General features: G+C 41.8%; 1 protein-coding gene across 1 annotated transcript; it reads left to right on the top strand.

Moving 5' to 3' along the window:
* Positions 1-202: 202 nt before the first annotated feature.
* satb1a (SATB homeobox 1a) lies at positions 203-13959 on the top strand. The gene is given in 12 exon segments (XM_040121852.1): positions 203-419; positions 801-977; positions 1068-1194; positions 1813-1936; positions 3408-3519; positions 3962-4497; positions 5961-6158; positions 6986-7141; positions 9175-9378; positions 11731-12031; positions 12034-12501; positions 13931-13959. Coding segments are annotated over 12 exon segments (2649 nt in total).
* The last annotated feature ends 1279 nt before the right edge of the window (positions 13960-15238 follow it).

Raw genomic sequence — 15238 nt, 5'->3', positions numbered from 1 at the left:
TCATTGAAAGAGTTACTTTAAAATATATGTAAATTATTTGCTTGGAACATAATAGGTTAAGCTACCAAAGGGTCGCCATTAACTCACTGCTGGCCACCCCGCAGATATACTATCAATATAATATTAGAGATTTTCATTAGGTTACCTTGCACAGTCTTTGATTTTTAAGCATCTGTGTCTCTCTATTAGTGTGAGACCACAGATGGATGCCCTGTGTAATGGAGTCAAGAAACCCGAGGGCAGTGATACCATAGTAGACCCCAGGCCCCCTCCTGCCAAGCTGGCTCGACTGGAGCAAAACGGAGCGGGACCCTCAGCCCAGGAGAGGAGCAGGCAGGGGAGTCCTGTGGCCAAAAACCACTGCCTGGTCCAGAAGCCCACCGCAGTGAGGCCCCAGGGCAAAAGCTGGCACAGCAGAGGTACATGGGCTGATGCGGGAAAGGGTTTCAGAGGTTACATGCAAAGGAGGAGCCCAGTGGGTTTTTTGCTTCTAAAAGATTGTTGTAGTTACACTTACAGTGAATATGACTCCTATGTGTCATATGAGGTGTCAAATTATTGTCACAGGTTCACTGGGGGAGAAGTCCCGCCATTACAGTGAACGATTAGGATTGGGTCTGATGAGATTAGATTTTGGAGAGGATTACAAGCTTGGAAATTCAAAAACTTTAATTTGGTTAAAAAACAAACAATATATGGCTTGATAATGAAAAACTCATTACTTTGTAAGTTTTTGAACTACCTATGATTACATTCTCAAATGTCATGCTGTATGAAATCGTTTGTCTCCATTACCACAGGGAGCCTGCTGCCGGTGTTCTGCGTGGTGGAGCACAGGGAAAGCCCAATGGAGGGAGAGAGAAGAGAAGAACATGCGGAGTTTGTGTTGGTCAAGAGAGATCTGCTGTTTAACCAGCTGATAGAAATGGCCCTGCTGACACTGGGCTACTCTCACAGCTCGGCCGCACAGGCTAAAGGTACACAACACACACATGCACAGAGAGTCAGGGACAAAAGTAAGTCCATTTTTAAGTTTTCTCACAAATTTCACATGTGTGCATGTTCAGGTCTGATCCAGGTAGGCAGGTGGAACCCGGTACCGCTGTCCTGCGTAACGGATGCTCCTGACGCCACAGTGGCTGATATGCTGCAGGATGTTCACCATGTAATCACCCTTAAAATACAGCTGCACAGGTAGAGAGCAGACATTACATCTATAAATCCATCTTTTTAAAGTCAGTCAGGTTCTACGGTTCTACTCCTTGTCCATTCTGTGTGGAGTCTATGGACTCTAAACTATCTGTAGGTGTGAATGTGAGCTTGAGTGTGGCTGTTTGTTTGACCTCTGATGGACTCAAGACTTGTTTAGTATTTCTCAGCCTTTCAAAGCTTCTGGAAAAGACTCCAGCCAGCCTCCATCCCTGGTTTGAATAAAGAAAAGAAAATAACCAAAGGGCATGGACCAAATCAGACCCGTACAAAATCGGTTTTCATAGACAATCTCCAGCAGAGAGTGATAAAACTTTTCTTCATAATCATCATCCTTTTTTTTTTTCTTTTGCCATTTTAACGTCATTACATGCTGGGTAAAGAACTTTTAGAAACATCTTTTTTTTAAAGAGGCACTCCAAACCGCTGTATAATGTCTGCTGTGGCTCTGAAAGGAGCTTTCTAAAGTCTGAAAAAATTACATTACATTATGGGACTTTATTTATTTATGGAAGTGTAGTACTAAATTGCTGGAGTACCCCTTTGAACCGTAATATATGGAAATGCTGCTCTTCAAGTCTTTTTACTTTGCTCTTTGTCTAGCTGTCCCAAACTGGAAGACTTGCCAGCCGAGCAGTGGAGTCACTCCACAGTGAGAAACGCTCTGAAGGAGCTCCTCAAGGACATGAACCAGAGCTCCCTGGCCAAGGAGTGTCCACTGTCCCAGGTATAAGACACACACATATACGCACACACACATATATATATACCTGTAATTCTTTCTTTGTGAGGACACTCAGTGACATAATGCATTCTCCTCCATCACAACTAAATGCCTAATCCCAACCCTCACTCTAACCTAAAGCTAAAACCAAGTCTAAGCCCTCAAAAAGCACTGTGAAGGTGTCAGGATCGGCCAAAATGTCCTCACTTTCCGAAAATGTCCCCACGGTCAATAACTCAACTATAATATAACTGGTCCTCACAAAGATAGAAGTACAAGTACACACACACACACACACTTGTGCAGGACATGGAAGGGTACAGACATTACATGCACACTTGGAACTTCAGTCCTATTTCTCATCTTCTCTCTTCTTGTATGCATGTGTGCGTGCGTTTGTGTGTGTTTGTGCCTACTTTGGTGCATGAGGAAGAGTAAGCGTGTGGTCCAATAGTTATACAGGAAGTCAGGATGCAGAGGTAGATAAGGTGTGGGGGCAGAGCGCAGGAGAGAGAAACAGATAACGAGAGATGGCTATCTCTTAAAAAGCCACACTGCCTTGGCTGCTGCCTATCTTGATTCTGACGACTGCCGACCTGTCTGCCTGTCACCCTATCTGTCTGTCAGCCTCACCCACCATCTTACTCTCACACAGTCTATTTGTCCATCACCCTCACTCTTTGCTGTTTAGCTTTTTCCGCACCCTTTACTGATTCAGCAGTAACGTTGAAATCGGGGTTTAAGATCTCATTCAATTCGTGTGTGCTTAATTAAGCAAATACAGACACAACTGCAGAGATAATTTTTCATTAATCTTGCAGTATTTGGGGATGGCCTCTTTATGAATATTCATAATTATCAACTTAGTCTATCTGGTATTTTGCCTAAGGGGGCTTAGGACATCTACAGTTTGATGAAGAGAAATTGCTCACTATCTCTCTCTTTTTCAGATTCTTTCCTTCTTTGCAATGTTAAGATCTTATACAGGCCAATCCCCCCTCCCCCACCTTTCCTCCACCATCTCTCGCTTTCCTATCACTCCCTTTACCCCCTCTCTTGTTTGTGAGAAGCAGATTAAAATAAATATGAGAAGATGAAAGGTGTAATCAGATGTAAAGATTGCACAGGACGGTCTTCGGGGGAAAACTGTGTGTGTGTGTGTGTGTAAGTGTGTGTGTGAGTAAGAGACAGTGAGGCATAGTCTCTGATGACCTCTAGTGTTTTGTTTGATTACGCACACACACCCACACATACATGCATGCATGCATACACATGCTGTACATTTACATGCATACACACACAAACAGCTCACTTACTGACACACTCATCTGTCTTTATTATCCTATTTACCTGGGGGTCTTTTTAATAACACAGATCTGAGTTCATTAATATCAGATGTGTGAACAGCTGAGACACTCAGGCAGGAGCTTGGAAAATGTAATGAATTTCTATTGTCTTTCCCCCTCTGTTTCAGAGTATGATATCATCTATTGTAAATAGCACTTACTATGCAAATGTCTCAGCTGCCAAGTGTCACGAGTTTGGTCGATGGTACAAGCACTTCAAGAAGACCAAATGCTTCAAGGGTGAGGGATTTCAATCAAGCCTGCAAACGTTAAGTGTGCACGATAAGTCTTACAGCAAGTCCCGAGTCCATACTTGATACTAATTCTACACAGTATATACTGCATACTAATAGTATACTGTTTCAGCTGGCCAAAAAATCAACACGTTACCATTTTATATCGACAAGAAATTATACAAAAAGTGCAACGTCAGCAAAAGTGCAATTCGGAATTTAAAAATTAAAGAAAAAAGCAAAATGTCTCTCTGAAGATGTAATACTTTATTTGTTTTGTTCTCCAAGATGCTTCTGGAGGTGTTAATTTTGCCACTTTTCTGGTGTTAATACATGACAAACGAAAAAATTGCTTGGAATTAGTAAGTAGTATGGATTTAGGGTTCCCCTTTAGTATTTAATGTGTTAATAATTGTACTTCTATCTTTGCTTTCCTTTTCCTTCACCAGAGATTGACAGCTTTTCTGAGCAGTCAGCACATATTACCCTCAGCCAGCAGCCAATCACAGGTAGCCCTGCTGAGCAGAGCTCGACGCTTCTTTTCCCTCGTGGAGGAGTAGCCAACATGTGTGGTCGCTCGCCTCTCGGTCTGTGCCCTCCCGGGCTGGTAACCCAACCACTCAGCTCCCAAATGGTTAACCAGCAGCTGGTGATGGCCCAGTTTCTCAACCAGCAGTATGCTGTTAGCCGTATGCTAGCTGGCCAGGGTCTCTCACCGTCCCCACAGCAGTATCTCAACCATCCCCCTGTAGGGAGGGCTCCTGCCAAGGTCTTCTCCAAAGCCGCTGATTCCCAAGCCCCACAGCAGGCACAGTGTGGCCCAGGGGGAAGCCCTGCAGCTGGGCCGCAAAACCAGACATCGGCTGGGTCTTCTGTGGGGCCGTGTGACGTGCCAAGTGACATCTACCAGTGTGTGAGGGAGGAACTGAAGAGAGCAGGCATCTCACAAGCCATTTTTGCCCGGGTTGCCTTTAACAGGACCCAGGTATGGAAGGAGCAGGGGGAGCAACCAGTGTCTATGATCTGAGTCAAAGGTGTTAAAATTCATAAGAGGTGACCGCTGTTTTCTGGTGATTATCTGTTGGAAAGTGTTTTGTGGTGTTGCAGTGTTAGGTAAGTGTCTTGTGTGAGAAGGTGTGTTTGGTGGTTGGCACATTGGCATGTCCTTTGCCGCAGTGGCCCACCCCCCCCCCCATGCATGTGTGTATGTATGTGCGTGTGTGTTTGTGCCAGCTCTCTGCAGCACAAAAGCTGGTGCCAGCTCTGAAGCAGCTGCTGGGCCAACTAATCACAACCCCTTGGAGAAATACTGTCTCCCTCTCTACCTCTCCTTCTATCTCACTGTCTCTCCATCTTGCCACCTTTCACTCTGGCAGCCCTTCTATTCATTTAAAATCTACCTCTTATTGTCAGTGCATCTTTTTTTTTAATCTCACCCTTTCTCTGCCTAATTGTCCCCTAATTTCGTATCCATGTCTCCCTCTACCATTGCCACTAACACTAAAATGCTACGTTATCTGTGTCCATCATCGTACATTCACCACCACACCCACAGAAATGGAGCTCAAAGGACAGGCTAAGCCCATTGTTGTTATTATTATTACTGTCATCAGTTATTATCCACCCCCATGTTTCCCCGTTGCCAAATCCAAGGTGCTCTGGTGCCAGCCATTCAAGTTGGGCATGATGCCAAAATGCCATCTAGAAGTGAGGGAAGCATTTGTCATTTGGCGATTCATGTAAAGCCTCCATCTATTTGGAAGACGGAGTTTGCTGGGTAGATTCAAAGATGATCCAGGATTTGAATAAGAATGCTGTTTCCTCTCATGTCATTTCACTGCCAGCTTGAAATCTGAGATATTTTCAGGAAGGAAACCCTACAATCTATGTGTGACATTTGAACGCTTTCCTGCATAGAGAGATACTCGCAGAATAATGTTAGCACTACAGGCGAGTAGTGTGCTTTAGCAGGGACTGGGAATTGGCTCTATATCATCAAAAGCTGTGAAACACTTTAGTGCAGGAGCTTGTCAAGGGGCCTGTTTGAATGAGATCCAGAGTGGGATATTAGCAGCTTTAGCAAAATTCTTTCTGGTGCATAAGAAATGTTATACTTGCAGTCTTTAAACAAACATACTGGAAAAAGATGATAATACAAGATGTATCATGATATCAGCTGTATGTGTGATGTCCAAGTGTCAAGACACACTGGTCAAGCAGTCACTATTTGAAAGACTGCTTGTGTTTTTGAACTACATAATACTGAACCCTCTGTATGCCTAAATGTTGATTTTAATATAAGATATGCCTGAAACCAATATACGGCAATATGCCCGAATGAATTTGAGATTGCGTACATGTGTCATTTTGTATCCATATACATGTGTGCGCTTGCTTGTACCAGTCGGTAAGTGTTGATTTGTGTGTGTTTGTGCATGCCCTTACCAGGGCCTGCTGTCAGAGATCCTGCGTAAGGAGGAGGACCCCAAACACGCCTCCCAGTCTCTACTGGTCAACCTGCGTGCCATGTACAGCTTCCTGCAGCTCCCCGAGACGGAGAGGGAGCGCGTCTACCAGGAGGAGAAAGAGAGAAGCCTGACTGGATTCACATCCAGCTGCAACAACACACCACCAAGATCCACACAGGTTAGCCAGCAGACAGCTACATAAACTCAAACGTCAGTGTCTCAAAGCTTCTCTGAAATGGGTGTGTCTTTGGGGTAGAGCAGTGAAATATTGACGTGAGAGTAGTGTTGTTGAGCTGAATTTTTACTCAAGGAGAATTCAAATCACTGCTGTAAAACTATATCTTAGCGAAAGAAAAGTGTTGCTGATTATAAACATGTTCTGCTATAAACAACAATCTTTCACATATATTGTATGAATGGTGAGAGAACACAGAAATAGCTAGGTTATTTTAACAGAGACATTTAAAACGTGAAGGAAACAAACAACAACAATAACATGAATCATAATTTTAGGCGTTGTGAAGCTTACTGATTTTGGTGATCTCCTAAACTTTCCTGGATTTCCAAGAAATTTATGCTCCCCTTAGGATGAACTGTAATACATTTGGTGATCCCTTAACGCCATTGTTTTTTGGGTTTTTTTTGATACAAAAAATACAAAACCATGGACATTTAAATCAGCCTCAGCTGTAATTGGTGTTTAGTGCTAGTTGGCAAATGTTAGCATGATTTTTTTGACTGTGTTGGTTTTTTCCTCGTTTTCTCCCAGTACGGTATGGCCAAATTCAGGCAACTTTAGGGCCGCATAAAGAATGTGATCCCTCCCTGGCTTTTTAAAATGTTTGACGGATTGCCTGGCCAAGCCGGACTTGTCTGTGCTTTGTTTTAGATTCATCTCGCTCAAGAAATGGGCATGCTGCAAATGCTCATTACTCTGTGTTTACTGTAGCTTGCATTTAAACCCAATCTCTTTGTCTTTCTGGCTTCCTGTCCATCTCTTTTTAGGCGAGACTGTCTCCAGTTACAGCAGACAGAGGGCTGAGGACAGAAAGTTGTGTTCTCAATGTCAGTTCTTCTATCTATGAGGAGATCCAGCACGAGATGAAGAGAGCCAAGGTCTCTCAGGCCTTGTTTGCAAAGGTGGCCGCCTCCAAGAGTCAGGTACTTGCTTGATTGCTGGTGTGAATCTGATGAAGATGTCCAATTTTAAACACACATACTGCACCCAACCGTTTCTATTGCTTGATTGCCCAAATTGAGCATCCATGATGAATCCCTCTCTCCAGTTAAAGCAGGGATGGCTAGTGTGTGTGGAGCAAAGCCTAGATAATCAACCAGCAGCTGTACTCTGTGGAGGACTATCATCAGTGCATCAGACTGCTATTGTGTCCTAAATTATCGCTTTAATAGTCGCCATACACACATGCATACATATACACCACTTATTTGTGCACATAGGCATACTGTATGAGCACATGCAAGTCCACGCATTCACACAAATGCACTAATGGACATACACACAAGCATGATTTGAGTGTTTATTGTTCTCATTTTTATAGCAGCCCCATAAGCCTGTTATTGCCTTTTGTTTTGAGGATAATTTCCCTTCATGGAATGGGAGGATTTTAGCTGTCTCATTTTCTCTTCCTCTCGTGCATGTCTCCATTTTCTTTCTTTCTTTCTTTCTTTCTTTCTTTCTTTCTTTCCTTTTTTCCCCCTGTAACTTACCACTCTATCTACTCATCATCAAGGTATTCAGAGGTCATCCAGCGGTCACGACAGTACAGACAGGTGGTCCAAAACCCCTGAATTTCTTTTTCTATCTCTTCACTGGCCTCCGTCTTTACCTTACTTTCTCTATGTTCTCTTTACCTCTCTCTTTCTCTCTCCCTTTTTCTCTTTCTCCCTCTCTCTCTGTCTCTATCCCTCTCTCTTTCTCTGTATTACCCGGTTGTTTGGCAGGCAGAACCATGCTGGATCTCTCTGTTCTATCTGCACTGTGCATCTGGATGGCATTGTGTGCTAGAGTTGGGCTGCAGCCAGGTGTGTGTGCGTCTATGTGTGACTGTGTGTGCATCTATGCTGGTGTGTTTGTGTGAATCTATGTGTGCACATCAGCCTGCTTGCAAACGTAATCATGCTCTAGTTCATGATTCTGAAACTAGCTTGGCTTCATGTTCCTCAATCTGCCACTCACAGGTCTATTCCCTCGCCATGCAGAAAGAATTTCTAGCTAATAAGAAAATTTCACCATGACCTTCCAGCTTTGCCGTTAGAGCATCTTTGACCATAGCAAACAAGACACAGACAAGAAGTTTTACAATATCAACCCATTCTGAATAAACGTGAAAAGTAAATTATTGTGGTTTATAGGTTTGTAAACCAAGAAAAAGCGGAACACTCTCATTTGTTGTTTGTTTCTGAATTCAGACCTTCAACTTTGCAGTTATCACCACTTATATCTGCTTAAATTTTAATTAGTCACAAAACATATAAGAGAGTGGGTGTAGGGGGGTGACATGAATCAAAACTCATTATATACATGTCCATGATGTTGCCATGGCAATTTTTTCCCAGCACAATTTTGGCCTTACACCAGAGGTTCACAGTACAAAAGAGATCAAATGATTACATTCTGATTACACATTTTCCTTTTTGCCTACTAACCTAGTGTCACACAAATTTAGAAATGCCATTTTGTCTGTGCATGCAGTTTGAAGGTATACTGAGCTTAGCTTCGCTTAGCTCTATAATCAATTGTGGGATCAAGATAGTACAATATTGATATCTGAGTTATATAAGATGACCTTGTTGATGTGGGAATATTCACTAATTAATGAACTAATTAACAGGATTATTGACTTGATTAACATGGCTAATGGATATGTTTATTACATTATGGCAGGACATTAGGCAACTGAACAGCTTTTTTTTAAACATTATAGCTGATCACCAAATAGACTTTTTCTCCTTTTTTTCTCTTTAGCTACAGAGTTATCAGATCAGGTCAGATAATTCTGACCCACAGGAGCTCACTGGGTGTCAGGGTATTTTTTAATGACTCCTCAATATATATAATTGTGTACTGACAAAGAGTCTTGACCTCTGGGTGAAGGACAGAACATTTCATCATTGTGGGTTCAGTCTGACAGAGTGGGTTAGCTGGTCATCTCATGTGTGTGTTCCTCCTCTAGGGCTGGCTGTGTGAGCTGCTACGCTGGAAGGAGGATCCCAGTCCAGAAAACCGGACCCTTTGGGAGAACCTGTGCATGATCCGCCGATTCCTCAGCCTGTCCCAGACTGAACGGGATGCCATCTACGAACAGGAGAGCAGCAACCCAGCGGCACAGCAGCACTGCTCTGACAGGCTCACACTGCTCAGCAACGACAATACACAGGTGAGACTATGAAAACAAGATAATCATTACACACCGACTGCCGTTCTAAACACTCGGTAGGTCTCTGGTAGATGTTGCTCGACAAAAAATCTCCCGTTGAACAGAGTTTGTTTTTTTTATTATTACTTAATTTTACCAGCTATAGAAATAACTGTTTGTAATTAATTTGGAAAACATTTAGAATTAAAGCTGCAAGCAGCGTTGAACGGGCACTCGAAATTTGAGCCCGTGGGGGAAGTGGTATATATATGACATGAATTTGCATGATCGTCGTAGACAAAACCAATGAGTTTAACAAAACTTACTGTGTCCACCAGTTGCAAATTTGTATCATGCATATAGGCAGGGACATGCAAAGACAGACCCTAAAAGGGACCAGAGCCCCTGTCTTTTGACGTTAGACTTGACAAGCTTCACAATATAGCATAATTTAGGTCTTAAAGCTGTTAAGCTTAGAGCAGTTCTTTCTGAGCTAATGTGACATGGATTTGGTCAACCTGCTAGGAGGAGTACATGAAAGTGTAACACGCTATGTCATAATGCCAGTAGGTGGCGATATGACTATGGCTGAATGTTTGGCACGTACTTGTCTTCAGAAACATTGAAATTCACCATGCCGCCAAGGACACGCCGCTAAATGGAAAGTCAAAAGCTTGGCAATTTAGCATTGCAGAGGTCTTAAGACTTCACTGACCAAATCTGAAGTCAATCTGATAAATTCTCTAGGAGGAGTTTGTTAAAGTACAACACCTGTAACTGACAAAAACTGTGCAAAAATTGCACAGTAAATTCAAAATGGCTGACTTCCCGTTGGGTTTAGGTTATGGCTCCAAGAGGCTTTTTTGTAAGTCTTTGGACATTTCATGTGCCTACCAAATTTTGTACATGTAGGTGAAACATACCGCGAGGGCTACCCCATTGAAATTTTGTTGGGGGCGCTATTGAGCCATTTTTCCACACCCATATGCCATACCCATACAATATGTAAAGTTTCACCAAGTCTGACGCATGTGCAAAGTTTTGTGAGTTTTCGAGCACCTTTAGTCCCTCAAAAATGTGATTCATTTTTCCTACTAATAATAATAATAGTATTCATAATAATGATAATAATAATAATAAACATAGAATTTTCAATAGGGTCCTCATACCTTTCTGTGCCTGGACCCTAATAAATAAGCAGCAAAGGCTACCAGGTAAATAAGCTTTGAATCAACATTTTCTCAGTGGGATGGCAACTTGACTTTCTTTTTTGTAAAGCAGTTAAAAACATCTAGAATGTGCAATGGAAAAGCAGCACAGTAATGACAGCTAAATGCCAAAGATGTCAGAGAAAAAAGATGATTACCACATTAAGCAATGATCCGTGAGGCTAATTAGCTATTTTTCTTCACTTCCATAGCTAGAGCATGGATTGATGGCTTGATTATAGCGCAGACTCACAGTTAACACGTGAAAAAAAATGGATGTGCATCCCTCTGTTTGTGAATGTACAGTATGTTGCATGTAATAGAAGTGCATTAATAACAAGACAAGAAGACTTCATAAGCACTGGTTCAGCCCTGATCAGTTCTGTAGAAATGAGCCCTGGATGGTTGCACTGCAATCTACATTTACATGTGCTAGCAGATCCAGATCACACAATCTACACTACCTTTGATTTCTTTCCAAATCCAACCAGCATGCCCTGTGCATTTGCACATCTTGCTACCCAGACATTATCTACACACTGCAGATTTGGGTGGATACTGTAAAAACCGAGTGGTAAAAAACCCCATTGACATCGCCAGTGTTAAGGTTAAAAATTACCATATCAAGAAAAACATGACATGGTTAGATAGGAATCAATCTCTACATGTTCTGCAAAGTCATCATTTAAACTGAGGTAAAATGAAGGACAGAACTCTCACTAATTTATATATTCAGATTATTTACAGCTCTCATGAGAAACATGACCACATATTTGAAGTCAAACATAACCAGCCAATAATAAAAAGTCAAGTATGTTTAGTCTCGGGTAATATATAAGAGCAAGTCAAATACTAGTGATACAAAATCTGTAATTTAAAGCTGGAAATTTGCTGCCAGTTCTCTTTAACACATTACTGCCAATCCAAAATGAAAGCAGCACATTTCTTTAAGCAAACATATCTATTATTTTAGCTACTATTTGCACATTTTTATATACATATCTTTCTAGACTGATTTCACTTCACATCATCTACCATTAAAATGACACACAGTAATATCCACATTTACACAATGTAAATTAGTTGGTGTTGAAAATATAAAATCCAAAAGATCAAGTATGGTTTTTTACTCTGATTGCTTCTAATTTCTCTTTTCTTTCATTAGTACCAACGCAACTCCCCTCTGCCACAGCAACACCATCTTCAACCCCATCAACCCCTGCAGCCTGAGGCAGGACCTCACCTGTCTCCACGGCAACCATGCGCCGCATCGCCAGCCGAGTCAGAGGTTGGGGTCAACTGGGGGCACTGGAGAGTACGTGTCCAGAGCAGGGGCAGTAGCAATGGCGAGAGAGGGGACAGTAAGGACTGGGTTGAGGGTGGACGAGGAGAGAGGGGCAGTTTGGGAGGGGACTGGGGTTGCACTGGAAGGGTGAGGGATAAGGGCACAGAAAGCAAGGAGCAGGCGGGGATGGAAATGTGGGTGAGGAAGGCATAAATGAGATCACTGGAGACAGCAAAGAGGCCAGGGTTAAGGAGAAGCTGTCTGTGAAGTGGCCTAGCGTGAAGAATGAGAACCAAGGGAGGGCTGGGTATTGTTCAGAGGCAGATAATAATGAGGCTGAAGGTGGAGACGAGGTGCAAGGTGAGGGGTTAAGCGTGTCCCACGAAGCCCTGGGAATCCTGCAGAGCTTCATCCAGGATGTAGGCCTCAACCCAGATGAGGAGGCGGTCCACACTCTGTCAGCTCAGCTGGGCCTACCCAAACACATCATCCGCAGCTTCTTCAACAGCCAGAACCAAGGACAGAGTCATGAACACAACCAGTATCAACACCAGAACCAGAGCCCAAAACAGAGTCGAGACAACCAGCAAGGCTGTACAGACACACACCTCTTCCAGGCAGACATATCTACAGAGAAACAGGAGGAGGAAAGTGATGGAAAGACTGAAACAGAACAAAAGGAGGAGGAGAAGCAAAGAGGGGGAAATGAAGCAAGCGAGATAATTGTTTTGAAAGAACTGGATGCTGGCACTCAAACCATTCCCCCTATGAAGGAAGAGCAGGAGCACTACATCTAACCCAAATACATCCAAAGCTTGGATGAGCCATATCTTCCCTGTGAGCTATGAGGTGCTTACACTACATCGTTGGTCCACTTGTAACTCAGCCACTGTTACATACTGTACATGTACTGACTCATAGTGTTTTGGTCTCAGAGCGTTATATAGGCGTTTGTCCTAAAACTCTGAGGAAAGGCTTAAAGTTGACTCATTGTATGTGTTTATACCACAACTTTCATTACCAGAGACTTACATTATGTATTTACTTTGAAAGCTGTTCTGTGATTTGAGGATCCCTAATGCACTTGAGACAGAAAATAACTGTGACTGTATGTACAGATGATGTTAGTACACGGGTTCTGTGTGTAAATACATACGTCTGGATTAATAGGAACCAATACAATGAGCCTCAGATTACATATCACTGTTTAAAAAGAATAATTGTAGTTGGGTGACTGATGTGAATTTAGATATGTTCATGCCAGAAATGCCTTGTAGACAGTAGCACTGCCAGTTTGCTTTTCTATGATCAATACCTCCATCTTTCTGTTTGTTTTTTTACTTAGTTTTTAAGAGTGCTTTTGTGTTTTGAATCAGAATTCGGTCATTTAAACGTTAAACAGTTGCCGTCAGGAATCTCACTGTTATTTCCTACTGTGTTCTTGTCCATGCTTGTTGTTCACGTGGTATTAAATATCAGGTTTCTGTTGTTTTTTTTAGAATAAATGTTTATTAGGAAGGGAAAAAAATCACACATAATATAGTGCAATTTTACTGCAGTGCTGAATGAATCAATAAATGAAACAATGGATGAGTTATCAAACTGATCAACATAATGACATCTAAAATATCCCTACTGCAAATTCCTGTTCATATTTCTCAAATGTGTTCACAGTATCAAGTTTGTTATTCTTATCAAAGAACAAATTTAATTCTGAACACATCATAGTTTACATACAGTATTTCTATTGATGCATGAATTTGTAAATGTCTCAAAACAGCTATAAGTGTCACATTTACATATCTTGTGGTTTTTCTATTGCACAGATCTATCACCATGCAGAGCAAAAGGCAGACAATACAAAGATAAAGGATTAAGTTTGCTTTTACACTCAATTGTTCTCATTTTGAGGTTCACACACTGTGCTGTATGGAGCTGAATGCACAAAGACTGTGGACTACAAATGTAAGACTGAGGCTGTGCAGTGTGTACATGAAACATTTAAACAAGATGTTAGCACTTTTATTTGCAAAAATTAAGACATTAATTCTGTCATAATTGTATGTTTGTGTTACGTCAGTCTGTTCTAACTATCTGATCTTCCAGTAGAAAATCATTTTTTCACAAACAATCTGAGTTAGATTAATAAAGATTTATGTGTTTTGAGAGTAAGGCTGGACTGAAAACGTTTCACATTTAAAAAATTCAGTTAACCGCACGTAATTCCTTCCATGTTGTTTGACAGACATTTCACAGATCCCTTTCACTGTATATATTAATATTCAGATTGAAAGTGGAAACTTTTCTCACCAATACAAACTGTGACGCACGATTTTTCTCACCAGCAAACTCAAGTTTAAATCCTCATGTGATAAAAACTGCAGGAGCACACATAGGCTGAGATAGCTGGGAGGGCATTGTGCTATTTCTGTATTCTGAAAGATAAAAAGATGGTTTTAGATTACTTTTCCTAAGTAGCATAATATGCGCAGATTTACACTTTGAAAATATTTAGTTGGGATGATTTAGCAATGTATAGAACTGAGAACCGTCTATGAGAAAAGACTCAAGCAGAGGAGTGACAAAAAAAAAGGGAAGAAGCTGCTCTTTTAAAACGAGCAGAGGCCTGCTGCTGTAAAAGACCCATTAAAGATTTAATCAATGGTTCGAATGTCCACTGTCTGTATTAGTGCTATAGACTTAGGACTGGTGATTTCCTCTTATATGACTGTGTCTGTGTTGGTGAATTGCTGTCATTGTTTTCTAGCCATCAGACAGTATTCCTCTGTGCTGATCACCAGGAATCTCTGTACCAGTGGATCTGTGTCTCTCTGCAATCACATGCCCCTTCAGTGCTGCCACTGTGTTTTCTGTCCTCTGTCTCTTTTCTTTCTCCTTTTATCTGCCTCAACTGCTATTTCTATCTGTGTTTTTGTCTCTCCCTCTCTGCCCCTCACTCTCATCTGTCTCACCTCAGGACTTTTCACGTTGCTGTTCCCTGCTCAGACAGTGCAACATTCAAGCCCCATTTGGTCAGAACAGCTTTACAGAGTAATTCAATAAAGCTATGTTCTATTCTGTCGTCTGTTTCCATGACGATACCTTAGTTAGAGCCAACAAGAGACCGTGAACGCCTCAGCATCAGTAATATTAGCTATAATAATGACGATAATAGCGCTCTTGAAATGCCATGCCTGTGATGATGATGGTGATGTAATGGTAATGAAGACCATTATAACTGCTTTGTGTTAACCCTCACCGCCACACAAATACAAACCGATGCACACATTAGACTCATTAATGCTATTAAATGTCACCACCTGCCTATATTTTCACGTGGACTCCTGCCTTTTCCCATCATGCCCGTCATGCTTGTAGAGTTTAGTTT

Source organism: Xiphias gladius, chromosome 24, assembly GCF_016859285.1.
Source record: "Xiphias gladius isolate SHS-SW01 ecotype Sanya breed wild chromosome 24, ASM1685928v1, whole genome shotgun sequence".
NCBI lineage: Eukaryota > Metazoa > Chordata > Actinopteri > Istiophoriformes > Xiphiidae > Xiphias > Xiphias gladius.
The sequence above is the reverse complement of the archived record's forward strand: the minus strand, read 5'-3'. Positions and strand labels throughout refer to the sequence as shown.